The 27,562-nt window shown below is 40.9% G+C and overlaps 1 protein-coding gene across 5 annotated transcripts in view; it reads left to right on the top strand.

Moving 5' to 3' along the window:
* Window positions 1-26,532, top strand: part of LOC122563897 (uncharacterized) — a 150,304-nt gene extending 123,772 nt beyond the window's left edge. For 4 of the 5 annotated variants that reach the window (XM_087977206.1, XM_087977205.1, XM_087977209.1 and 1 more), the window contains 6 exons: window positions 5,020-5,183; window positions 8,080-8,261; window positions 9,710-9,767; window positions 10,116-10,268; window positions 13,576-13,776; window positions 24,403-26,532. In XM_087977206.1, coding sequence (XP_087833332.1) covers window positions 5,020-5,183; window positions 8,080-8,261; window positions 9,710-9,767; window positions 10,116-10,268; window positions 13,576-13,776; window positions 24,403-24,441 — 797 coding nt within the window. In that variant the 3' untranslated portion in view covers window positions 24,442-26,532. Of the gene's footprint in view, window positions 1-5,019; window positions 5,184-8,079; window positions 8,262-9,709; window positions 9,768-10,115; window positions 10,269-13,575; window positions 13,777-24,402 lie in introns of those variants that run through there. The other variant, XM_087977207.1, reaches the window with a different exon arrangement.
* The last annotated feature ends 1,030 nt before the right edge of the window (window positions 26,533-27,562 follow it).

The raw sequence follows: 27,562 nt of genomic DNA, 5'->3' as shown, positions 1-27,562 counted from the left end.
CTTTGGCTTTGATATTTGAGTCGTGATTGTCTACAAGTTTGGTACCAGAGGACTGGAGGATTGCAAATGTTCAAAAAATGTGCCCTTGTTCAAAAAAGGCAGTAGAGATGATCCAAATAATTATAGATCAGTGAGTCTTACGTCTGTTGTAGGAAAAGTTTTGGAAAGGATTATGACAGATAAGATTTATAATCATCTAGCAAGCAACAAATTCATTTCAGATAGTCAACATGGTTTTGTCAAGGGCAGGTCGTGTCTCACAAACCTCATTGAGCTTTTTGAGAAAGTGACCAAGCATGTAGATGAGGGTAGGGCCATTGATGTGGTGTACATGGACTTCAGTAAAGTCTTTGATAAGATTCCACATGGTAGGCTTTTGGAGAAAATGCAGAGACTGGGATTGAGGGTGATTTAGTAGTGTGGTGTATTGGACAGTGTAGAAGAATGTAGCAGGTTGCAGGGGGACTTGGATAAACTGCAGAATTGGGCTGAGAGGTGTCAGGTGGAGTTCAATGCAGCTAAATGTGAGGTGATTCACTTTGGGAAGAATAACAGGAAGGCAGAATACTGGATCAATGGAAATATTCTTGGTAGTGTGGATGTGCGGAGGGATCTTGGAATCCATGTACATAGAACCCAGGTTGATAGTGCTGTTAAGAAGGCATACGGTGTGTTAGGGTGGTGCTGGAAAAGCACAGCAGGTCAGGCAGTTCCCAAGGAGCAGGAAAATCGACGTTTCAGGCAAAAGGCCTTCATCAGGAATAGAGACAAGGAGCATCCAAGGTGGAGAGATAAATGGGGTGGGGCTGGGGCGAAGGTAGCAAAGAGTACAATAGGTGAATGGCGGTGGGGATGGAGGTGATAGGTCAGAGAGGAGGGTGGGGGAAGGTAGCAAAGAGTACAATAGGTGAATGGGGGTGGGGATGAAAGTGATAGGTCAGAGGGGAGAGTGGAGTGGATAGGTGGGAAGGAGATTGGCAGGCAGGACAAGTCATGAGGATGGTGCAGAGCTGGAAAGTTGGAACTGCGGTAAGGTGGGGGGAGGGGAAATGAGGAAACTGGTGAAGTCCATATTGATGCCCTGGGGTTGAAGTGTTCCGAGGCGGAAGATGAGGCGTTCTTCCTCCAGGTGTCGGGTGGTGAGGGAGCAGCGGTGGAGGAGGCCCAGGACCTCCTGGGCAGAGTATGCCCTCGGCAGAGTGGGAGGGGGAGTTGAAATATTGGGCCATGGGGCGGTGGGGATGATTGGTGCGGGTGTCCCAGAGATGTTCCCTAAAGTGCTCTGCGAGGAGGCGTCCAGTCTCCCCAATGTAGAGGAGACCGCATCGGGTGCAACGGATACATTAAATGACATTGCTAGATGTGCAGGTGAAACTTTGATGGATGTGGAAGACTCCTTTGGGGCCTTGGATGGAGGTGAGGGAGGAGGTGTGGGCGCACGCTTTGCAATTCCTATGGTGGCAGGGCAGGGAACATCCCTGGGACACCCGCACCAATCAATCCCACTGCCCCGTGGCCCAACATTTCAACTCCCTCTCCCACTCTGCCAAAGACATGCAGGTCCTGGGCTTCCTCCACCGCCGCTCCCTCACCACCCGACGCCACTCTTGCCTCTCTCTTACTTTTAAGATATCTTAAAAAAATGCAATCTTATTTTATATTATTAGCTATCTTGCTCTCATATTTTACGTTCTACCCTTTATTGCTTGTTTAAAAGCTTCCCAATCCCCTAAACCTATTTCACATAGAAACAACAGCCATTTGTATTTATATAGATCTCCAACATAGTATTGTGTCCCAAAACACATTTACCAAAGTTTCATGATGAGCCACAGGGTGCAATATTTGGACAGTGACAAAAGCTTGGTTAGAGAGGTGGTTTAAAGATCGATTTAAAGAAAGAAAAAGCGATTGTGGGAATGGAGAGATTTTGGAAGGAGATCATTTAAGAAAGGAATTCAAAGATTAAATCAGTGCAACTGAAGATAGAGCCACCAATGGCACGGCAAAGAAAATTGAGCATATGCAGGTGCCAGATTGTTTAAATTGTATTTCTGTGAAAAACCTTTTTTTCATTGGTAAGCTATCCAGACTGCAGAAAGACTTTGCATTTATCTTGTTTAAACTGTACTCGCCAGCAAAGAAGCCAGGCCAATTTTGAAACTGCAGCATGATTAGTTGCCTCTCTTTGAAGATCCTCATTCATAAAGGAGAATTTGTAGTGTCTGTATTATCTTGTGTATTTGGAAATTTTATACTGTGCTGGATGTACTGTTTTGTACTTTCTATACTGTGGTTTACAGCTTAGGGAACTATAGAACAGTGAGCCTGACGTCGGTGGTGGGCAAGTTGTTGGAGGGAATCCTGAGGGACAAGATGTACGTGTACTTGGAAAGGCAAGGACTGATTAGCGATAGTCAACATGGCTTTGTGCGGGCAAAATCATGTCTCACAAACTTGGTTGAGTTTTTTGAGGAAGTAACAAAGAAGATTGATGAGGGCAGAGTGGTACATGTGATCTATATGGACTTCAGTAAGGCATTCGACAAGGTTCCCCATGGGAGACTGGTGAGAAAGGTTAGATCTCATGGAATACAGGGAGAACTAGCCATTTGGATACAGAACTGACTCAAAGGTAGAAGACAGAGAGTGGTGGTGGAGGGTTGTTTTTCAGACTGGAGGCCTGTGACCAGTGGAGTGCCACAAGTGTCGCTACCTTTTGTCATTTATATAAATGATTTGGATGTGAGCATAAGAGGTATAGTTAGTAAGTTTGCAGATGACACCAAAATTTGAGGTGTAGTGGACAGCGAAGAAGGTTACCTCAGATTACAATAGGATCTTGACCAGATGGGCCAATGGGCTGACAAGTGGCAGATGGAATTTAATTCAGATAAATGCGAGGTGCTGCATTTTGGGAAAGCAAATCTTAACAGACTTATACACTTAATAGTAAGGCCCTAGGGAGTGTGGCTGAACAAAGAGACCTTGGACTGCAGGTTCATAGCTCCTTGAAAGTGGATTCGCAGGTAAATAGGATAGTGAAGAAGGCGTTTGGTATGCTTTCCTTTATTGGTCAGAGTATTGAGTACAGGAGTTGGGAGGTCATGTTGTGGCTGTACAGGACATTGGTTTAGACCACTGTTGGAATATTGTGTGCACCTCTGGCCTCCTTCCTATCAGAAAGATGTTGTGAAACTTGAAAGGGTTCAGAAAAGACTTACAAGGATGTTGCCAGCCTTGGAAGATTTGAGCTATAGGGAGAGGCTGAACAGACTGGGGCTGTTTTCCCTCGAGCGTCAGAGGCTGAAGGATGATCTTCTAGAGGTTTACAAAATTATGTGAGGCATGGATAGGATAAATAGACAAAGTCTTTTCCCTGTGGTCAGGGAGGCCAGAACTCGAGGGCATAGGTTTAGGGTGAGAGAGGAAATATATAAAAGAGACCTAAGGGACAACTTTTTCACGCAGAGGGTGATACGTGTATGGAATGAGCTGCCAGAGAAAGTGGTACAATTACAACAGTTAATTAGCATTTGGATAGGTATATGAATAGAAAGGGTTTAGAGGGATATGGGCTAGGCGCTGGCAGGTGGGACTAGATTGGGTTAGGATATGTGGTCGGCATTGGCGAGTTGGACCGAAGGGTCTGTTTCCATGCTGTACATCTCTATGACTCTATGACACTATGAAGAAGTCCTTTGGTATGCTTTCCTTTATTGCTCAGAGTATTGAGTACAAGAGTTGGAAGATCATGTAGTGGTTGCACAGGACATTGGTTAGGCCACTGTTGGAATATCGTGTGCAATTCCAGTCTCCTTCCTATTGGAAAGATATTGTGAAACTTGAAAGGTTCAGAAAAGATTTACATGGATGTTGGCAGGGTTGGAGGATTTGAGCTAAAGGGAGAGGCTGAACAGGCTGGGGCTGTTTTCCCTGGAGTGTCAGAGGCTGAGGGGTGACCTTATACAGGTTTACAAAATCATGAGGGGCATGGATAGGATAAATAGACAAAGTCTTTTCCCTGGGGTCGGGGAGTCCAGAACTAGACGACATAGGTTTAGGGTGAGTGGGGAAAGATATAAAAGAGGGTAACTTATTCACGCAGAGGGTTGTGCGTGTATGGAATGAGTTGCCAAAGGAAGTGGTGGAGGCTGGTACAATTGCAACATTTAAGAGGCGTTTGGATGGGTATATGAATAGGAATAGTTTGGAGGAATATGTGCTGAGTGTTGGCAGATGGGACTAGATTGTGTTGGGATATCTGGTCGGCATGGATGGGTTGGACCGTAGGGTCTGTTTCCATGCTGTACATCTCTATGACTCTATGACTCTGTATGGTCTAGCAGCCTAATCTCGTGTCAGCAGTAGAAATGACTTTGCAAGTTGCTGAATTATTAAATCCCAGTTGCTTCCCTGATGTCATTCAGAGCAGGGCACCTGCCTCACTTTCTTCACTCCCAGCTTCTCTTGTCCCCTCTCCATCACACACACCTTACCAACATGTATCCAGTCTCACTCAGACATCTATGTGACTCCCTACAAATTGTAGTTGATTATTGATATCATCAGGACCACTAGGAATAGGTTGTAATTCTGCTTTCCCAGTATAGCCCACATTCCAAGAACATATTTTTTAAAAGTTTAGGTGCTTTGTCATAGTTTATGGTAAATGGTAAAGTGGTCATAGTCCTTCTGGACCAATAGGGCTGCTCTCCCATTAAAGAGAGATGACTCGTGGTGGTTTAACCTGAAGGTCACCATGCCTTAAGAGAGGGGTCATGTTGAGAAGGTGATAACCTTCACGATAACCTCAGCCAGTGTGTGATTTGGTGTCATTTTGCATCACAAATGAACCATCCAGCCAACTGAACTAACTGAATTTATGATGTAAGTGCCACAACACATTTCTTTTCATTAATGAAAATTTATTAATGGATCACAATTTTATTGTTACACAATTTATTTTTCTTTCCAAATTAATGTTTTTCTTTAAAACTTCATTTTATTCTTGTGCAGAAAATGGCCTTTATGTGAATGCTTTTGCCAGAATTCTAAAAGGAGACAATGCTTTGCGAGTGCCTGGAACAGCTGAATCCAGGGACGGTGAAGAAAAGTTCTTGACCCGTCTGCATGATTTTGCCAGTCTTCAGAGATCACCTCGCTGGAAAGACCCAACTTGGGTAGGGAGCAGGAGATGTGTACAGAATAATACGGTTCAAAATACTTGTATTTGTATATTTATTACATAATAAAGAAAGACCCTGTATATGAATGTGCAGACTCAACACAGACAGTTGCCTGAGGGTGGAATTGAACCTGGGTACCTGGTGCTGTGAGGCAGTAATGCTAACCAATAAGCCACTGTGATGCCAGTGTGGTCACTGTTTCAATGTAGAAAAAATAAAAGAGTCATAGAGTTATACAGCACAGAAGCAGAACTTTCAATCCAACTTGTTCATGTTGACCAGATATCATAAACTGACCTAGTCCTATTTTCCAACATTTGGCCCATTTCCCACTAAACCCTTCTTGTTCATTTACCCATCCAAATGCCTTTTAAATGTTGCAATTGTACCTGACTCTGCCACTTCCTCTGGCAGCTTGTTCCATTTATGCACCACCCTTTGCATAAAAATGTTGCCTTTCATGACTGCAAGATATTCCAGAGCACTTCAGTGTTTTATAAGTCATAGAATCTCTACGGTGCAGAAAAAGGCCATTTGGCCCATCAAGTCTGCATTGACCCTCCGAACAGCATCCCAACCAAACTTGGCCCCCTCTACCCTACCCCCATGACCCCTTACTTCCCATGGCTAATACACCAAACCTGCCATCTCTTAACACTACAAGGCAGTTTAGCGTGCCAATCAACCTGACCTGCACATCTTTGAACTGCGGGAGGAAACTGAAGCAACCAGCAGAAACCCACGCAGACACGACGAGAATGTGCAAACTCAACACAGACAGTTGCCTGAGGGTGGAATTGAACCAGGGTCACTGGTGCTGTGAGGCAGTAATGCTAACCAATAAGCCACCGTGCTGCCAGTGTAGTCACTATTTCAAATTGTAGAAAAATTAAAAGAGTCATAGAGCTATACAGCACAGAAGCAGACCTTTCAATCCAACTCATTCATGTTGACCAGATATCCTAAACTGATCTAGTCCTATTTTCCAACATTTGGCCCATTTCCTCTAAACCCTTCTTATTCATCTACCCATCCAGATGCCTTTTAAATGTTGCAATTGTACCTGACTCTGCCACTTCCTCTGGCAGCTTGTTCCATTTATGCACCACCCTTTGCATAAAAATGTTGCCCCTCATGTCCTTTTTAAATCTTTCCCTTCTCACCTTAAACCTATGTCCCCACAGGTTTGGACTTCCCTCCCCTAGGAAAAAGACCTTGGCTATTCACCCTATCTGTACCCCTCATGATGTTATAAACCTCTATAAAAAAGCTTCAAAAGCATTAAATTATTTTAGGACTGCTGTGACTCTTAAATAGAAAAATAGCAAGTTAATTTATGAGATTCACGACTGTCCAAAAGCACATGTAAATCTGATTTTCAAACCTTTTCTCAGAGTGGGTTGCATTTTACATTTTAATGAGGGAAGAAGAACAGAAACTGAGGGATTCGTTGGCTCTCGCTCCTGCTGTCTCGGCATGTTCAATTAAATGGTAGGAAACCAATTAGTGGCCATCTGATAGGAAGGAAGCCCTTTAAAGGGTCAAAGAGGTTTGGGTTCTGTGCCCAGTTGGCACTGTTGGCACAATCAGGATATCAACAGTAGAGGGGTAATGCCACAAACAGACAGTTGGTCACATCCAAAAGAGGAAACCAGTAAAACTTGCAAATGATAGATGTTGGTCCGACTCACCTTATATACTCTTTCAAAATGGTGGTCCAGTTGAGACCGGTACAGCCACTTCAAAGTATTATCCTTTTTTGCTGTTTTTGGATAGGTCCTCAGTTCTCAGAATTGAACTTTATATTTTATATTTTATTAAATGTACAACATATATTTTTAAAAAATCTTTAAATAACATTCTGTGCATTCAGTCACATGGCAAATCTTTTCTACTATTCTTGTGTCACTTTGTTATATCTGTTATCAAAAACGCCTGAACATTTTCATGCACAATGTCCAAAAAATGCAGTGGGCAATGAAAAAATACAGATGACTGAGTGATTCAATTAGTGATTTTAAAATGGTGATTTCCACACCCTTCTGTAATTTAGGAGACTGGTGTGATGACATTTCATTGCCAACCTGATGTAAAGACAACAATCTCTCCCTCACTGACAGCAAAACAAAAGAGGTGGTCATTAACTTCAGGAAGTGGAGAGGAGGACACACCCCTCTCTGAAGCAGTGGTGCTGGAGGTGGTTAAAAGCTTCAAGTTCCTAAGAGTAAATATCACCAATGGCCTATCCTGGTCCATCCAAGGTTAACGCTATAGTCAGTAAAGCTCACCAATGCCTTTACTTCCTCAGAAGGCTAAGGACATTCGACATGTCCACAATAACTCTCACCAATTTTTATAGATTTACTATAGAAAGTATCCTATCCAGAAACATTACAATGGCTGTGCCCAAGACCACAAGAACACTTTTCTTATTCTGCAACAAAAGTATTCTTCAAAAGTAATTTGTGACAGTTTTCAGTTCCCTATTAAAATTTTGTATATAGTGTAGACGAGGAAAGATTGTAGGACTGTTGCAAGCGTTCATTAATGTTGATGTTTAATATGGTTGTTAACCAGTAAAGACTTGTCATAAGGATGTTACAATTTAAATTTTGAAAGGATACATACACTTCTGGAACTGAGACTTCCTCAAGAGGAGCATGGGTTTGAGTACCAAGTATGAAAGTCAGTGTGCCTAAATATGGTGCTGCTGATTTTCTGGTGCATAAAATAAATGACCTGACAAACAAAAACGTAGCAAATTGGAATCATACTGTTGTCCTATCCACACACCGATTCACCAAGATCCATGCCAGAAGCAGAGCCGAACAAGAAGTATCTTTGTAAAAATTGCACTAGGTAACAACTTTTTAAACCTTTTATTCCTTAGGTGTTACATCCATGCTGGGATCCCCACAGTGTGCTATTTGTCCACGTATTTGGTATCAATGTTATCTACAAACCTGATCCTAATGGTCAGCATCCAGGCAAAGTCACATCACACACAGGAGAGGAGCCAAAACTGGATGCACTGTTACAGTTGGGGTGGTCAGCAATTCCCCTTTTTTGTGGGTAACTGCACATTGATTTTTTTTTAACTATTTGTCTTCCATTCTGATGCATACCTCTGAAATTTTAAAGGGTCTGTAAATGTGGTGGTTTACAGCTTTCAAGGCATAAACTTATGCTTTTATGCATAATAGAGTGATGCTATCATCTTTGGTACAATTGCTCAGTGTTACAAAGTAGCAATACTAAGAATTGCAAGTATATGTTTACTATTTTAAATATTAGAGGAAATCCTTGAACGTATTCCAGCATTTGCTTCATTTATATTTTATCCAGTTTTCTCAAGTATTTTACATCTTCCTGATGTAACTTCTATACTTGGCCAGTAACCTTTACCTTATCCAAGTGTATTGTTCACAAGTGAATATTAGAAGGCTGTTTGAAAATTGAGGGCTTCAAAACTTAGTCTGATATTCTTTTATATGGTATTCACATTCTTGCATCTCCTAGTTAGGCTTCCTGAATAGCAATCGGGAGCAGGAACCTGGACTGGCATTAGACCTAAGACCACGTTTACAATGTATATTAGTGATTTGGATGATAGAAGTAAATACTATTGCCAGGTTTGCAGATGTTACAAAATAGTTGGGAAGGCAAGTAATGAGGATGACAAATTGAACCTACGTAGGGATATAGATAGATTAGGTGAGTGGTCAACAACTCTGTATATGAAATGTAATGTGGGAAAACATGAGGTTATGCACTTTGGCAGGAAGAATAAGCGAGCTGAATATTATTTAAATTGGGAAAGACTGCAGAATACTGCAGCACATGAGATTTGCGGTCCTAGTGCATGGATCACAAAAAGGTAGCATCCAAGTTCAGCAGGTAATGGAGAAGGCAAATGGGCTATTGGCGTTTATTACAAAAGGAATAGAGTATCACAGTAATGTCTTGCTGAATCTATACAAGGCAGTAGTCAGACTACACCTACAATACTATGAACAGTTTTGGTCCCCATTTCTAAGAAAAGATATACTGGCATTTTAGCCAGTCCACTATATTCATTCTGGGTATGCAGAGATTGTCTTATGAGGAGATGTTAAGTTTGTTGGGCTTACACTAATTGAAGTTTAGAAGAATTAGAGGAGATCTCATTAAAACATCTAAGAATCTTAGGATCCTTACTAGGGTAGATGCGGAGTGGTTGTTTCTCCATGTGGGAGAGTCTAAGATCAGAGGGCATCATCTCAGAGTAAGGGGTCACCCATTTAAAACAGTGTTGAGGATGAATTTATTTCTTTTAGAGAGAGGTTATTCTGAAGAATTCTTTACCGTGGAGGGCCATTGAGGCTGGGTCATTAAGTATTTTTAATCATTAAGTGAATTAAGGGCTATTGGGATAAGGCATGAAAGTGGAGCTAAGGACTTGTATCTCCTGCCTCTGGTGTAGCAATGTACCAGCCCAACTAAACTATACTGTTTTTTTTTCTCTCTCTTCCTCTGCGTAGTCCATACGTGAAAACTGGGCTCCATAATGCACCACTTTTTCAAGGTGCTCCAGATTCTGTGAGTATTCGGAAAGCTTTGAAACTTTTTATAAAGGCAGGATGTGGACAGTTTGTACTCTATAATTTCTACCACTACTGTGACCATTCCTTTAAACAATTACAATATGATTTTTTTCAACAACATATTGTTGCCCCCACCCCAATTAATTTTCCACGTGTATAATCCTTTACATAGCTTGATTTTTTTTTGCCAGTCTTAGACATGATGCCACATTATGTAACTTTTGACTGTATCCATTCTGAAATAGTTCAAAGGCAGATTTAAATTTAACTGACATTAATAAATCACTCCTGTTTCCTGAAGGCCTTTTCAACTGTGTATTTTTGATTTGTTTTCTCTGCTTAGGAATTTCTGAATGATTTACTTTTACATCCTTTACAATATGTCATGGGAAAATGTCTGAATAAAAAGAAATTGACACTTACAAAAGAATACAGCAGCATTGCAATAGAGGTGTGGGACGGACATTATTTTGATGATGAGCGTTGTGACTTACCGGTGAGTTTGGAAACATTGGCTGGAATTTTATTACAAGGCTGTAGCCCCTCCCACTAGCTAAAAAGTCAGACTGGAAAGCTGTAACCAGATGTTATAATCATCAGACAGCGAACTGCCAGAGACTGAGCTTACTGGCCTCACGTGGGACGATGTACCATTTCCAAGTGCACCCACAGCACGGCATAGCCAGTTCCCAATAATGAAGCATGAGATAATGAGGCAAGCGAAGACAAGCCTGGCAAGTGGCAGAGCAGATGTGATGGCCAGGTGGCCAGGATGGAGGCACGCTGTGCAGCCCTTGCTGCTGGTAAGCCCTATGTTGGCCTGTGGTTCCCAAACAAGAAGGATCCCCACTTCTGAGTTAGTAGCCTCAGCAGTATGATGCGGGCACACCTCCCACTGTTGGAAGAATACTAGTTATGGCAGGAGAAAACCCTTAAGTGCTCTTCTTTCACCTTAGATATAGATTTAAATTCAAACAGTTATGTTGAAGGTTCCTCCTCTATATCAGCTATAAATTTGTATAGTGGGGAGGTCACAGCCCTGATTCTAGTTAATATGAGGTCACAATTCAAATTGCCTAATATTTTGATAATAAGTTGGTAGTCTTACCTAAAAATGACTGTTGTGGGAAAGAAAAAAAATTACTCTGGTACAAAAAAGGCACTCTTTATTGAACTTCATCAAAATATGGAGTATGAGCGTAGGGACGTCTTACTTCAATTGCCGAAAGTTCTGGCGAGAACACATCTGGAGTACTGTGAGGAACTTTGGTCCCCTTATTTGAGGAAAGATACCATTTCATTTGAGGCAGTTCAGAAAAGGTTCACTGGCATGATCGTGGAATGGAGAGAGTTCTTATGAGCAAAGGCTAAACCAGTGGGGAATCTACTCACTGGAATCGAGAATAATGAGAGGTGATCTCATTGAAGTATATAGGACTCTTAAGGGGCTTGACAAGGCAAGTGCTGAAAGAATGTTTCTCTTCATGGGACAGTATATGATGAAAAGTCATAGTCTCAGAGTGAAGGGCACCAATTTGAGGAGGCATTTCTTCTCTCAGAAGGTTTGGAACTCCTTGTCAAGAGTGCTGAGGGGTGGGGCAGAGTCCTTGTATATATTCAAGGCTGAGATAGATTCTTGATCAGGGGAGATCAAGGATTCTGGGGAAAATGCTGGAAAGTGAATGCTGGGAATGTCGGATTAGCCATGATCCTATTGAATGGTGGAATAGACTTGAGGAGCCAAACGGCCTAATCCTGTTTCTATTTCTTATGGGATTGTAGTGTAGTTTTGTAAATTGTATTTTGCACTATATACTGCCATAATTAAGCTAATCCAGGATTGGTTGGTGTTGGCACCTTGTTCAAAAAATTGAAAAGTTTGTATTGTTCAACACTTGCATTCCTTGTCTCAGCAAGGACTGACAATCTGCCCAAAATATTGTCTAGCCAATATCCTTCTTTCAACCAACACTATCCAAAATAGGTTTGCCTCACTGCTAGTTGTGGGATCTTGTAAATCTGCCTCATTTATTTGCATTTCTCACTGCTGTTCAAAGGTTAATTCATTGAGTTTGAACTATTTTAAGACATTGTCAAAGATTTAAGATGTATATAAATGCTAACTTTTTATTTAAAAAATATGTAGAATGTTATATATTTTGATTTTGCTGTTTTTAGTATTATTGAGGTAATTATATCCTTAATTGTTACACTACTTCATCAAAACACATAATAACAATTACAGATGCATTTTGAGCTCACAGACTCTGATGGCAAGCATTTTCATAGCTGCTCCGACTGAATTATTTAATAGGGTCAATTTTTTGCTAGCTTTTGCTCAGGGCTTCTCATTTTTAATTTTAAAATGCCATCATATGCTCCAGAAGTTACTTAAATTATTAAACATTAGGAAAAGTCATCCCTTCCCCACTGCTCAAAAACAAATTCTCTTACTAATTAATCCTTAATTGTCATTGTTGGAGTGAACAGATCAACTACTTCACACTTTTGTTGCTCTTTTCAACAAACACTTTATATAGTGAGAAATTGTGAAGGACATAAAGACATGTCCAGGAGGCAAAGGGGAAATGTGACTGAGTTGAAAAATCGTGAGAAGCCTGGACAGAGTGGATGGGAAGGATCTATTTACCTCAGCAGAGATCTTGATGACTACGTGGCATAGATTTGAAGTGATTGTGAGAAAGATTAACGGAGAATTGAGCAAACATTAGAGTTTGGAACTCAATCGAAAAAGGTAGTAGAGAGAAAAAAAAAACCATCAACCCACTGCAGATATCTGGTGTCTGTTGCAGTAGTGAAGGCCTACAGTTCCATCCTGACCACCTAAACTATCCTGGAACACTCAGGTTTTGCTTGTATGGTTGAGATGGTTATGCACCTCAAGTTCCCCTCCAGCCACTCACCATATAGACTTGGAAATATATCACCATTCCTTCAGTGTCATTGGGTCAGAATCCTGGAATTCCCTCCCTAACAGCATTGTGGGTATATTTACACCAAACAGACTGCAGCAATTCAAGAAGGCAGCTTACTGGCATCTTCTCGGGGCAACTAGGAATTGGCAATAAATCCTGCCCAGCTAGTGATGCCGTACATTCTGTGAATGAATAAAAAAATTTAAGTCCTTTAATGCTCATTGATTAGTGGTTTAATATTTGAAACTGTATTAACAAGTTTTGAGAAAATGTTTAGCTCAGGTTGAGGTTCTGGATGTAGGTTTGCTCACTGAGCTGGAAGGCTCATTCTCAGACGTTTCATCACCATACTAGGTAATATCTTCAGTGAGCCTCTGAATGAAGCACTGGTGGTGTAGCTGCTTTCTGTTTATATGTTTGAGTTTCCTTGGTTTGTGATGTCATTTCCTGTGGTGACATAATTTCCTCTGTTGATGTCATTTCCTGTTCTTTTTCTTAGCGGGTGGTAAATGGGATCCAAGTCAATGTGTTTGTTGGTAGAGTTCCAGTTGGAATGCCATGCTTCTGGAATTCTCGTGTGTGTCTCGGTTTGGCTTGACCTAGGATGGATGTGTTGTCCCAGTCAAAGTGGTGTCCTTCCTGATCCATATGTAAGGATGCTAGTGAGAGTGGGCCATGTCATTTTGTGGCTAGTTCATGTTCATGTATCCTGGTGGCTAGTTTTATGCCTGTTTGTCCAATGTAGCATTTGTTACAGTTCTTGCAAGATATTTTGTAGATGACATTAGTTTTGCTTGTTGAAACTGTATTGCCAAGTCACTGTATATTTGTTGCCTGATTGATCTGTTTTCATTGAATCTACTTCAGGTTATTAATGACCTTCTCACAATAGATAAAATAAGTAAATTTCTAAAAGTCCAATTGAACAACAAGGGCAAAAACATGGTACAGCTTGTTCTGCAGAATCTGGATCGGAGAATCCAGAAATCCGGAAGCAATCATCCTGAATACAAACGTGAGGAGCAGTTTTATGAAGAAGCAATGGCAGAGACATTCTACACACTTGTGGTTAGTATAATTATGTACTGTGCTTGACATCTGATGTGGAGCAACATTGAATTCTACAACATTGAATTCCATGTTACTAATGTCTTTGTGCTACAATCATTGTGATGTTGGCATTGTCCTTTACTGTGTATAATCTGGTTGTAATAACTTGGTAAGCCCAATTGGAAAGGAATTTCATTTATTGTTGAACACCAAAATAGAGTGACCATTGTGGCGTATAAATGCTAGTGACCAAAAGTTCCACAGACAGATCCCTGAGTCTGCTTTATTTCTTAAAGTAATTTCAAATCAACCTGTTCAGAGATGTTATAACACACCCCTGGACTTCACCTCCTGGCTCAGAGGTAGGAGACTATCACTGCACCACAAGAGCTGGATCTGGATATGCTTTATTTTTCTTTATTCCTTTTATACCCTGAAATGCTCTTGCATAACTGAGTGACTGTCCCCCACCAAAATCAACATGACTTCTTTTTTGTTTTCCTTTTTGAACACTAACTACCATCAGTAAAACACCTGTGTTGCCAATTAGGTATTTATGTGCAAAACCCCTTAAGGGCAGTGCAAACCATCAAAACTTGAGGGTGAGGTAGGGAGCGAGAGAAGTGACTAAATCAAAGTGGAATTGGAGGGGAGTTAGTCTGCTTTATTTATTTGTTTATTCTTTTTTTCCTACACCCAAAAAATGCTTTCACACACAACTGAGTGAATTTGCCACCACCAAAATCACATTCACTAATTTCTTTTTATAAACTACTAACTATTAACTGTAATCACCTGTGCAGCCAATTCAATATTTACAAGCAAAGCCCAGTATGGGCAATATAAACCATCAAAATTGAGTGGAACGTAGGGAAAGAGGGAAGGGTGCTAGCAAGTAATATTAGAAATGATAGTAAAAGTTACTTTCAATACATAAGAAACAAATCAGAGGCAAAAGTAGACATTGGGCCACTCCAAATTGATGCAGGAAGGCTAGTGCTGGGAGATAAGGAAATAGCTGAAGAACTTAATAAGTACTTTGCGTCAGTCTTCACAGTGGAAGATAGGAGTAATATCCCAACAATTAAGGAGAGTTAGAGGGCAGAGTTGAGTATGGCAACCATTATAAAAGAAAAAGTGCTAGAAAAGCTAAAAGGTCTAAAAATTGATAAATCTCCTGGCACCCTATACCCGAGAGTTCTGAGGGAAGTGGCTGAGGAAATAGTGGAGGCGTTGGTTGTAACCTTTCAAGAGTCACTGGATCAGGGAAAGTCCCAGATGATTGGAAAATTGCTGTTATAACCCCCTTTTCAAGACACGATCAAGACAAAAGGTGGAAAGTTATAGGCCAATTAGCCTAACCTCAGTTGTTGGTAAAATTCTAGAATCCATCCTTAAGGATGACATTTCTAAATTCTTGGAAGTGCAGGGTCAGATTAGAACAAGTCAGGATGGATTTAGTAAGGGGAAGTCATGCCTGACAAACCTGTTACAATTCTTTGAAGAGGTAACAAGTAGGTTAGACTAGGGTAACCCAGTGGATGTTATCTATCTAGAGTTTCAAAAGGCCTTTGATAAGGTGCCTCACGGGAGGCTGCTGAGTAAGGTGAAGGCCCATGGTGTTCGAGGTGAGCTATTGGCATGGATTGAGGATTGGCTGTCTGACAGAAGGCAAAGAGTTGAAAGGAGAAAGTGAGGACTGCAGATGCTGGAGATCAGAGCTGAAAATGTGTTGCTGGAAAAACGCAGCAGGTAAGGCAGCATCCAAGGAGCAGGAGAATCGACGTTTCAGGCATGAGCCCTTCTTCAGGAATGAGGAAAGTGTGTCCAGCAGGCTAAAATAAAAGGTAGGGAGGATGGACTTGGAGGAGGGGCGTTGGAAATGCGATAGGTGGAAGGAGGTCAAGGTGAGGGTGATAGACCGGAGTCGGGATGGGGGCAGAGAGGTCAGGAAGAAGATTGCAGGTTAGAAGGCGGTGCTGAGTTCGAGGGATTTGACTGAGACAAGGTGGGGGGAGGGGAAATGAGGAAACTGGAGAAATCTGAGTTCATCCCTTGTGGTTGGAGGGTTCCTAGGCGGAAGATGAGGTGTTCTTCCTCCAACTGTCGTGTTGCTATGGTCTGGCGATGGAGGAGTCCAAGGACCTGCATGTCCTTGGTGGAGTGGGAGGGGGAGTTGAAGTGTTGAGCCACGGGGTGGTTGGGTTGGTTGGTCCGGGTGTCCCAGAGGTGTTCTCTGAAACATTCCGCAAGTAGGCGGCCTGTCTCCCCAATATAGAGGAGGCCACATCGGGTGCAGCGGATGCAATAAATGATGTGTATGGAGGTGCAGGTGAATTTGTGGCGGATATGGAAGGATCCCTTGGGGCCTTGGAGGGAAGTAAGGGGGGAGGTGTGGACGCAAGTTTTGCATTTCTTGCGGTTGCAGGGGAAGGTGTCGGGAGTGGAGGTCGGGTTGGTGGGGGGTGTGGACCTGACGAGGGAGTCGCAGAGGGAGTGGTCTTTCCGGAACCCTGATAGGGGAGGGGAGGGAAATATATCCCTGGTCGTGGGGTCCGTTTGGAGGTGGCGGAAATGGTGGCGGATGATATGCTGTATACGGAGGTTGGTGGGGTGGTAGGTGAGGACGTGGAGTTCTGTCCTGGTGGCAGTTGGAGGGGTGGGGCTCAAGGGTGGAGGAGCGGGAAGTGGAGGAGATGCAGTGGAGGGCATCGTCGATCACGTCTGGGGGAAATTGCGGTCTTTGAAGAAGGAGGCCATCTGGGTTGTTTGGTATTGGAACTGGTCCTCCTGGGAGCAGATGCAATGGAGACGAAGGAATTGGGAATATGGGATGGCGTTTTTACAGGGGGCAGGGTGGGAGGAGGTGTCGTCTAGGTAGCTGTGGGAGTTGGGCGGTTCATAGTAAATGTCCATGTTGATTCGGTCGCCCGAGATAGAAATGGAAAGGTCTAGGAAGGGGAGGAGGAGTCTGAGACGATCCAGGTGAATTTGAGGTCGGGGTGGAAGGTGTTGGTAAAGTGGATGAACTGTTCAACCTCCTCGTGGGAGCACGAGGCAGCGCCGATATAGTCATCGATGTAGCGGAGGAAAAGGTGGGGGGTGGTGCCAGTGTAGCTGCGGAAGATGGACTGTTCCACATATCCTACGAAGAGGCAGGCATAGCTGGGGCCCATGCGGGTGCCCATGGCTACTTCTTTGGTTTGGAGGAAGTGGGAGGATTGGGAAGAGAAGTTGTTCAGGGTGAGGACCAGTTCAGTCAGTCGAAGGAGGGTGTCAGTGGAAGGGTACTGGTTGGTACGGCGGGAAAGGAAGAAGCGGAGGGCTTTGAGTCCTTCGTGATGGGGGATGGAGGTGTACAGGGACTGGTTGTCCATAGTTGTTCAGGGTGAGGACCAGTTCAATCAGTCAAAGGAGGGTGTCAGTGGAAGGGTACTGGTTGGTACCGCGGGAAAGGAAGAAGCGGAGAGCTTTGAGTCCTTCGTGATGGGGGATGGAGGATGGGGGATGGAGGTGTACAGGGACTGGATGTCCATGCTGAAGATAAGGCGTTGGGGACCGGGGAAGCAGTTGTTCAGGGTGAGGACCAGTTCAGTCAGTCGAAGGAGGGTATCAGTGGAAGGGTATTGGTTGGTACGGCGGGAAAGGAGTTGAGATAAAAGGTTCTTTTTCAGAATGGCAGCTGGTGACAGGTGGTGTCCTGCAGGGTTCAGTGTTCAGGCCGCAGCTGTTCACTGTATATATTAATGATCTGGATGAAGGGACTGGGGCATTCTGGTGAAGTTTGCTGATAATACTAAGTTAGTACTGAGGAGGTGGGGAGGCCACAGAAAGATTTAGATAGTTTAGGAGAGTGGTCCAGAAAATGCCTGATGAAATTCAACGTGAGCAAATGTGAGGTCTTGCACTTTCGATAAAAGAATACAGGCGTGGACTATTTTCTAAATGGTAAGAAAATTCATAAAGCCAAAGTACAAAGGGATCTGGGAGTGCTTGTCCAAGATTCTCTAAAGGTTAACTTATAGGTTGAGTCCGTGATTAAGAAAGCAAATGTAATCTTGTCATTTATCTCAAGAGGGTTGGAATATAAAAGCAGCGATGTGCTTCTGAGACTTTATAAAGCTCTAGTTAAGCCTCATTTAGAATACTGTGTCCAACTTTGGGCCCCACACCTCAGGAAGGACATACTGGCACTGGAGCATGTCCAGCGGAGATTCACACGGTTGATCTCCGTGTAGGTAGGCCTAACATATGATGAACGGCTGAGGATCCTGGAATTGTATTCATTAGAGTTGAGAAGGTTGAGGGGAGATCTAATCGAAACTTACAAGATAATGCATGGCTTAGAAAGGGTGGAAGCTGGGAAGTTGTTTCTGTTAGGTGGGGAGACTAGGGACCCATGGGCACAATCTTAGAATTAGATGGGGTCAATTTAGAATGGAAATGAGGAGACATTTCTTCAGCCAGAGAGTGGTGGTCTTTGTAATTCTTTGCCACGGAGTGCAGTGAGGCTGGACGTTAAATGTCTTCAAGGCAGAAATGATAAATTCTTGATCTTGCAAGGAATTAAGGGCTACGGGGAGAGTACAGGTAAGTGGAGTTGAAATGCCCATCAGCCATGATTTAATGGCGGAGTGGACTCGATGGGTCAAATGGCCTTACTTCCTCTCCTATGTCTTGTGGTCTTATGGACTTAATCAAAGTGGAGTTGAAGGGGGAGTTGGTCTACTTTATATTTTTTGGGTTCAGATGATGAGTTCCATCTGAGCAGATCATTACCTGTTATCAAGGGAACTCAGACTCAATAAACTCCACAAGGAGGTGGACTTTAATAAAGGCTATCATATTGCTCCATTTAGTTCCTAATTATAATTAAATCCTTATTGAAGAGCTATACTTGAAGAACCATAGCTGTACAGTGAGCACATCCTTGAGTTTCCATAATAACAAAATATTATAATTATTCAAATAATGATTTGTAGCAAAATAAAACCTTGTTTGTGTTATAATCCCAGTTGATGTTATTACCAAACAAGTTAAATCCCATACTGAAATCTGGTTCGATAGATCATATTTTAATTTGTTTTCATTTTAACAAAGTGATCTCTCGCTGAGACATAATCATGCAATGCTACAGATTTTGCTTTAACAGTAAAACGTATGTTTATTAACAAAAGAAATGAAAATAAAATAGAATAAACCAAACCAACTACTTTTAATATAAATTTAAAGGTACTAAACACGGTGTAAAAGTACAATTATGTTAATCCTAAAAACACTCCTCCAAAAATTGAAAAGAAAACAGCTTTTCTAATCTACCCAAATCAAGCATCTTGTGCAGACCCAAAAACACATTCCACATAATGTTCACACCAGAATCCTTGTATCTAACGCCTTTGTAAGTTTAGGTTAGTTGTGACTTCAAATTATAGACTGGTACCTCAGGTGGCTTCATCCTAGAGCTATTATACTCTTAAGTTTAAATGTACTCAGCTTTAAGTAACTTCATCAAGGTTCTATTCCAACACTTCTGGAGTGGGACTAACACTAACTCTTTTCTCTTTACTATAGCCTTCCCTTCACAGGAATGCTGATCTATACAGCCATCTTCATCCTAAAGTTTCACAGGACTTCCTCTCAAAGTAAAATTGAAATCAAGTTTTCCTATTTTCCCAATGGGGGTTTTCTTGAACTTAAAAGAAGTCCCAGAAGTCTCTAACTAGCCATTATTGCTGAGTCACAGAGCATTCGAGGATAAACAAAACTTCATTTGTGATGCACAGGAAAGCTAGGCATCAAAAACTGTTTTAAAAGTAATCATCACTGCAACATAAATATATACAAGTTATTAATTTCATCCACACACACACAAACCCCACAGGTTATGTGTAAATATAGGCAGTCCTCAGATAGTGAATGGATTCCTTTCTGGAGTCCATTCACAAGTTGATTTGAACTCAAATCAGCACACATTGTAAAGCAGCTGTCTGTAAGTACAAGAAATAGTCACATGTTGGGTTTTAAAATTACAACCATGTATGGGATTGCGTTTGTAGGTGCGAGCATTCATATGTTGGATGTTTATAAACCGGGGACCTTCTGAGTATAATATCACACAGTTTATGTTAAACTTGTAACTGACATTATTTATATATATGCGATCCAGTACGTTACATTGCCAAAGATAACAAAAACTAGTGCTGCAATTCTGATCACATAAGCGCACAATCTCTCAACAGTGGCCAGTAAGTCAACCTACAAACCATAGTAGTTAATAATACACATGCAACACAGATAGTGAGCAAATTGTAAACTGCTGACCCAACTATTGTACTGAACTACTGATTGAGTTTTTTGAAGAAGTGACAAAGAGGATTGATGAAGGCAGAGCGGTGGACGTTGTCTATATGGACTTCAGTAAGGCATTTTGGATATATAACTGGCTCAAAGGTAGGAGAAAGAAGGTGTTGGTGGAGAGTTGCTTTTCAAACAAGAGGACTGTGACCAGCGGTGTGCTGCAAAGATCAGTGCTTGATCCGATACTTTTTGTCATTTATATAAATTATTTGGATGTTAATATTGGGGGCATGGTTAGTAAGTTTGCAGATGATACCAAAATTGGAGGTGTAGTGGATAGCAAAGAAGGTTACCTCAGAAAGCAACAGGATCTTGATTGGATGGACCAATGGACCAAGGAGTGGCAGACTTAATTTACATAAATATGAGGTGCTGCATTTTGGAAAGGCAAATCAGGGCAGGACTTATACACTTAATGGTAAGGTCCTGGAGAATGTTGCTGAACAAAGAGACCTTGGAGTGCAGGTTCATAATTCCTTGAAAGTGGAGTCTCAGTTCGACAGGGTCATGAAGAAGGCATTTGGTATGCTTGCCTTTATTGGTCAATGCACTCAGTATAGGAGTTGGAAAGTCATTTTGCAGCTTTACAGGACATTGGTTAGACCACTTTTGGAATACTGCGTTTAGTTCTGGTCTCCCTGCTGTAAGAAAGACGTTATGAAACTTCAAAAGGTTCAGAAAGATTTACAATGATAATGCCAGAGTTGGAGAGTTTGAGTTAAAGGGAGAGTTTGAATAGGCTTGGGCTATTTTTGCTGGAGCATCAGATGCTGAGGCGTGACCTTATAGAAGTTTATAAAATCATGAGTGGTATGGATAGGGTGAATAGCCAAAGTCTTTTCCCCAAGGTAGGAGACTGCAAAACTAGAGGGCATAGGTTTAAGGTGAGACGGGAAAGATATAAAAAGGACCTAAACTGGTAAGTATTTACGCACAGGGTGGTGCATTTATGGAATGAGCTGTTGAATGAGTATATGAATGGGAAGGGTTGAGAGGCATATGGGTCAAAAGCTGCAAATGGGACTAGATTAATTTAGGAGCTCTGGTCAGCATGGTCAAGTTGGACCGAATGGTCTGTTTCCGTGCAGTACATCTCTATGACTCTATGACCCATCTTTCCTTCTAGTATCTGCTTCTATTCTCATTGAATGGGTAGCATAAAATCTTGCTTCTGGATCCCCCAGCAGTACTTTTGAACAGTTTAAGAAGGTATAATGGCAGCCCTGTGTGCCAACTCTCTGAGATTTTTCTTTCTGTGGGGGTGTGTCTTGTCAACTTCCCATGACAGCTTGCCTGAAACTGTGAACTTTTGACACTGTTTGTGCCAGCTCCAGCACACAATTCCCAATTGGACTGCAGGTCTTAAATCACATAATGCTGCTGCGTTGGCATTAAAGCATCTCTGCCTGCAGAATGACTAATGTATTCAGATGTCACATTTCAACACCTGTCCCTCTATATTTATTCACCACCTCCCAGTCATCCTACTTTCATACAGAATCTTTCAGTAGAGAAACGTTCTGCCAAGACAGCTCTTCAAGCTGTTTTTTTTATTTTGGAAGTCTTTTGAACTCACAATTTAAAACGAATGAAAGCATTCAACATATTTTACTGTAATAGTGCTCATTCTGATTTGATCTCTGCATCAAAGTAAGAAATGTTACATGATCTGAACCAGACATGTTAATTAATACCTCTATAGCTTTTACCTCTTATTCATACACACTAATACACCACCTAATATTTTTATTGGCAGTTAAATATAACACTTTAAATTACATTTCCTTCCACCACCCCCTTCAAAATGTAAAGTTTGGGTAAACTGTGAACTGAAGACTTGTTTTAGATTGGTTGGATCCCTGAAATTGTGTTAGAGAGAGACAGTGTCTTCATATGCTTGAATTTAAAGATTTCGAGTTTCTGTGCTCAATGACATTCGACTCCAACGACCATATGTGCTGGATAATTTATGTTCCTGTAATCAATGTGTAATCTGTTATAGGTCTCCAGGGATGGCATAAGTTATCCAGTGGTTGTAAGTCAAGTGAGTTCTTGAAAACTGGATACTAAACCAACACTCACTCTCTTTCACCAAAGCAATTCTAACAAGATTGGAAATCGTATCTGTTAACTGTATTTATTAGAGATGTTAAAGTTAACCTCAATTCTGGCAAGTAAGGAAAATATTTAGTAAAGTTTTCCACTCATGGTTATTACTCCTAGCTAAAAAGGCTACACCCCGCTTCCAGAAAATCAATCATTTTTGAATACTCCTCTGTCCTGACACCTGGACTGACATCTGTGCCTCGCAGTCCACAGTTCATGATTTGAAACTTAACTCCAGTTAAAAATCTCAACTCTATACCTTCAGTATCTTTGCCTTGCTGTAATAGCCATTTTTTTCAACTTCCAAACTGCAGGCTACAAGGTTGAATATACGGTGAACAATAGAGTGGATGTTCACTATAGGACATAACTATACCTCCTCAAATTTACTGGTGTTCCTTCTCAATAACCAAAACCCTTTATGCTCCAAGATTATCCTGCAAAATGGCAATAAATCTAAACCATGTAGTTCCTAATATTTTTCTCAGACTCAAAGTGTGAGAGACACATGGATGTTCCTCTGTCCGAAGTCAAGGCCATATAGAGTCATAGAGATACAGTACGGAAACAGACCCTTATGTCCAACTCATCCATGCTGACCAGGTCTCCTAACCTAATCCATTTGCTATCACCCGGCCATATCCCTTTCAACCCTTCCTATTCATATACCCATCCAGATGCCTTTTAAATGTTGTAATTGTACCAGCCTCCACCACTTCCTCTGATAGCTCATTCCATACACGCACCACTCTCTGTGTGAAAAAGTTGCCTTTGGATCCCTTTTACATTTTCCCCCTCTCACCCTAAACCTTTGCCCTCTAGTTTTGGACTCCCCTACCCCAGGGAAAAGATGCTTCTTTTGCTGTATCCACTGACAGCCTCACAACTCCTCTTTCTCAATTCTAAATATTCTGTTCTATCTTCCAATTAAATGAACTGTCAATAATTCTTTCTAGCTCAGCTTGTTCGTGAAGTAGAGTGACTCAATACCTTACAACCCTCACCTTTAATGCTTGCGCTTGCCAACATGATCAATCTGTCTACATCCTGCAGAACACTTCCCTGTACCTCAAGAACAGTATTATTAACTCCTCTTTAAGAAATGTGATTCATTTGAGCACGTCAGTTCCTATCTGATTAAACTCTAGAAAAATTTTGTTGCCTTGTAACTATACTTCCATCTCTGTTTATAGACTGTCCATTTCTGATTCCAGACTGCTACATCATTGAAACTGTTGGGAAAAATTGCCAGTGGCAAAATATGCAACTGTGATCTCTCAATCTTAATATAATTGTTCACTCCATCCTTCAACATCTGCAGTCCATCGCTCCTCTCTCTGAGCTCCTTCCCACTGCTGATACCAGTTTCCATTTGTGGAATTTCTTTTCCCAGATACCCCTGTTCCAATATTCTAAAATCCTTTGGTAAAGGCATGGGAAACATCTGGTGTCTCACCAAAAAGGCCATTTGTACAATTTCGGGCAGTAACTGTTGACTGGTAATTTATTATGCAAGTCATCAGAGCCAAACTTCATTGTTTCATCATCTGATGGCTGCATTTGTACTTCCTAGCAGGGTTTGGGTAACAATATGAAACAGGTAGTTTTTTTTATGACAGGATATTATTGCTAATTGAAGCACCATCTCAGAACTATGCTTATGCTGTAAAGTGTGAAACTCTGGTTGTTTCTTCTGCCCGCTGTATTCACTTACCAATGTGCATGTTGTTGCTTCTAGCAAATGCTTAGCATTGGATGCATGTGTGTCAGCCATGGCTTATTGGTACTGTTTTCACCTCTGAATCCAAAAAAAAATTACTACTCCAGGGTCTTGACCGAGAAAATCTAAGTTGATAATTCAAATGTTTTATTTTTCAGATGAGATGTTATATCTAGTCTCTTGGATAAACATGGCATTAGTTCAAAGAAAAGAAGTAATTTCCCCAGTTCAGAGAATATCTATCCCTTAACCAACGGTTAAAAGTAGATTATATGGTTAAGATCACAGCGTATTTCCTAATTCACAACTATGACCAGAACTTCAAGAGTACCACATTAGCTTTCAAGTACTAATAAAAGCAAATTTCTTTTTGTTTTGCAGACAATAGGTGTCTGAGTTATAAAATTCATACAAGCAATTGCAATTCAAAGTTATAATTTTATTTTTTATTTTTTAAACAGGAATCAGCACAAAGGAATGCAAGATTTCAACCTCTCTGAATGACAATTGGATGGTGTGAGCTGCTTGTAGATTGAGACAATAATTCAGATTTCATGAATTTGGGAGATCTGTAATCTCCCTGGAACCTCTTTTTCAAAAACTACATCTAAAAAATCATGCAAGTTTATTTTTCTCCTGACAGGCTATGACCATGCTTACCCCTTTTAAAAACGTTTTGACAATTTCGTTTTCAACGAATGCAAGTTTTAGTGAGAAGATGACAAACTAAGTGAGAATAGAGTTGCTACTTCAATGATGAGAACTACCAATTAGGTAACATTTATCCTAATCTGCTAGTGAAGCATTTACCCCAGCATGTATTGCTTGGGTTAAGTGGAATGTTTCTACGGTTTTATGCCCTATATTAATTCACTGTGTATGTTAAGAATCTGAGCTATTCTGAAGTAAAATGCTACTTTCTAGAAAGACTGTCTTTTCATGTTTGTGTTTTTTAAAATTCTGAACTGAAATGAGAAGAGAACGGTTTTAAAACCAGAGATTACAAGGATTGCTGCCTCGTTTAAAAGTTAAAAATCACACACCTCCAGGTTATAGTCCAACAGGTTTATTTGGAAGTTTTCTGCCCATCTATAATCCATGTTTTTCTCCCTGATGTGACGTGAGTGTATGGAGAAGTTTATAAGGGGGTTAGAGGGAATTAGTAGAATTATATTGCCTGTAAGTAGAGTCCATTCATCTATAATAGACATTCTTATTAAGAAATTTGGTCCATGTTTGATGTCACCCTGGGTCTAAAAGCAGGTCAGTTGGGGATCTCTGCATGTTTTTCAAAAAATCTTTGTTTTGTGATGACACTAGGAATACTAAGCTTGATTTCCAGCACTCTGCCCTCATGAGGTATGACATATCAGATTGTATCTAATTTTACTGCCTGATGATTATAATTTGGGTAAGTGTTGAACTGCACTTCCATCTTAGCCCTTGGAGTTTCTGAGTGAAGGGCCTGATTAAAATTAACCCAATAATGCAGAGTTTCTGAAGAGCTGAAGTCAGATGGTAAGCAGAAGGTGGGAGTATTGTAAGAATATGTTTTATTTAATGCTTCAAAATTCTTTATTTCATTTCATAAAACAGCGTTGACAAGATTTTCATTGGTTTGCACCAGTTGGCCTGAACGCCTCAAATATTGGGATATTTGTTTGGAGGCCAGAAGCCTGCATAGAAAGTTTTCAATGTTCCTTCTGTTTACATTAATGGATGGAAAATCAGGTAGATGCCTTTACATGTTTGCACTCCAAACAGTCTGTTTTATCAATGCTATTGTAATCCTGTGCACTTGGGCACAGACCCAGGAAAATCTCCTCATAATAGTGATAATTGAGTGAGGCTTGGAAGAAATAAATGAGTTGTCTAGAGAATCAGCATTATGATAAAATAGATCTATTCCCAAACTTGGCTTGTTGCTGGTCAATAAACAAAATCTTGCAAAATTAGTCCTTCTGCCTCTTGGAGAGACCTAAATAAATATTTAATGCAGGTTCTAATTTTCATATTTGTATATATAATTTCTTTACATGTGATATCCCCCAACTTGGTAAACCTGACGTACAATAAGTTCATAAATTTGTGTGAGGTAGATATTTGTGTTTTTTTTTTAGTTGTGCAACATAGGTGGTGGGCTCCAATTATTAATCTCACTAGAGGCAATAATAGGGAATTAAGAAAGTTATGGACTGTGAAATGTACTTCCAGACCACTGGAATCTCTCAATGTGGTATTTTAATTTGGCATCTAACCATTTTCTGAATGACCTTGTCTTGAATATCCCATTTGATGAGTTATTCAAGACATTTATTGCCCTTTGCAAAAATATCTTTTTGCAAATATCTTTTTGCAAATCCTGCCAAATTAACTTTTCAGCCGTTTATATTTATGGCATATGGTTCTGCTGCGCTGCCTTATCTTAAAGCAGTGTTCATGATTTATCTTGTCTAAGCTTTTTAGCATTTTATTTACTGCTGTGGGATTTCCTCTTAAATCTTTAGCTGCAGAGATCAAGCTTTTTCAATATTTTCTCATCTGTTATCTACTTGCACACAAAATCATTTCAATAAAGTTCATTTCTTCAAAACTTCTCCAGAACAAAATCGTGCCTCTGTTTGATCATGCTCACACAGATATATGTTTCAAAATGTTGTGCAGTGGAAAGGGTGGACAACATTTAGTAAGGGAAGGATTTTGGAGGTGGAGTTTACTGAAAAGTGTGGTTGAAGGCTTTTGAGGCAAGGAGAAAGGTAGTAAGGAAAATAGTTTTTGGGTAGAATTTGAGAACTGAGATTCTAAATTATCCTTCCAAGTTATGATGACGTGCAGACTGGGAAAATCTTGTATTTTATTTTGTGTGAAGTCTCTTTTTCGTCTTTACACTTTCTCCATCCTTGTAGCATGGTGAGCAGATATCCAAACAATATTCTGCATGTGGACTGACCAATATAGTTTTGGTATTACTACATCAAACTCACTCCTGGAGCAAATTTTCTGCCGAATGAAGCAAAATGTTATCCTGAACTTACAGTTGAATTGTTTTTATATTCTTCTGACAGCATTTTTTCAGATAGGTATAAGACCAAAAACAATAAATCCTCACTGTAAATCATATTAAGCAACTGTGAATGAGAAAACACTTAAATTGATGCATAAAATTCAGATTTAATTTTCAATCAAATGTGTGCCACAAGAGCCCTTTACCTGTTTAGTTAAACTTTCTTCACTGACTATTTATCATGCACCCTCAGTTAATTCCTTCGCTCCTGCAAATCTATTGCTGAGGAGGCCAAGTAAGCAATTTGTTTCTAGACCTCCCCTGAAGTCCCCATTGGCCAGTTGTCAGAGATGTATCATAGCAACTCTACAATACCTTCCAATCTGATTATATTTTCTCTGGAGCTTTAATTTCCCCATCCTGTAGGGATTCTAATTATAATTCAATGTTCAAAAGACTGAAGTATCCTTCAGTCTTTTGAACAATAACCTCCTGTTGTTTTGAGAACGACAAAGGTGTTGGGAGTCGGACCTTTAACTTTCTATCTCTGATGATGCTTGATCTCTGACTTTGTAGTGTATTGAAATTGCTAGCTTCAAAGACAGAACTGCCTGCTA

The sequence above is a fragment of the Chiloscyllium plagiosum genome, unplaced genomic scaffold, assembly GCF_037043375.1.
Source record: "Chiloscyllium plagiosum isolate Xiang-an unplaced genomic scaffold, Cpla_swu_hap1 HiC_scaffold_31, whole genome shotgun sequence".
Lineage (NCBI taxonomy): Eukaryota > Metazoa > Chordata > Chondrichthyes > Orectolobiformes > Hemiscylliidae > Chiloscyllium > Chiloscyllium plagiosum.
Note: the sequence above shows the minus strand (reverse complement) of the source record. Positions and strands in the feature narration are given on the sequence as shown.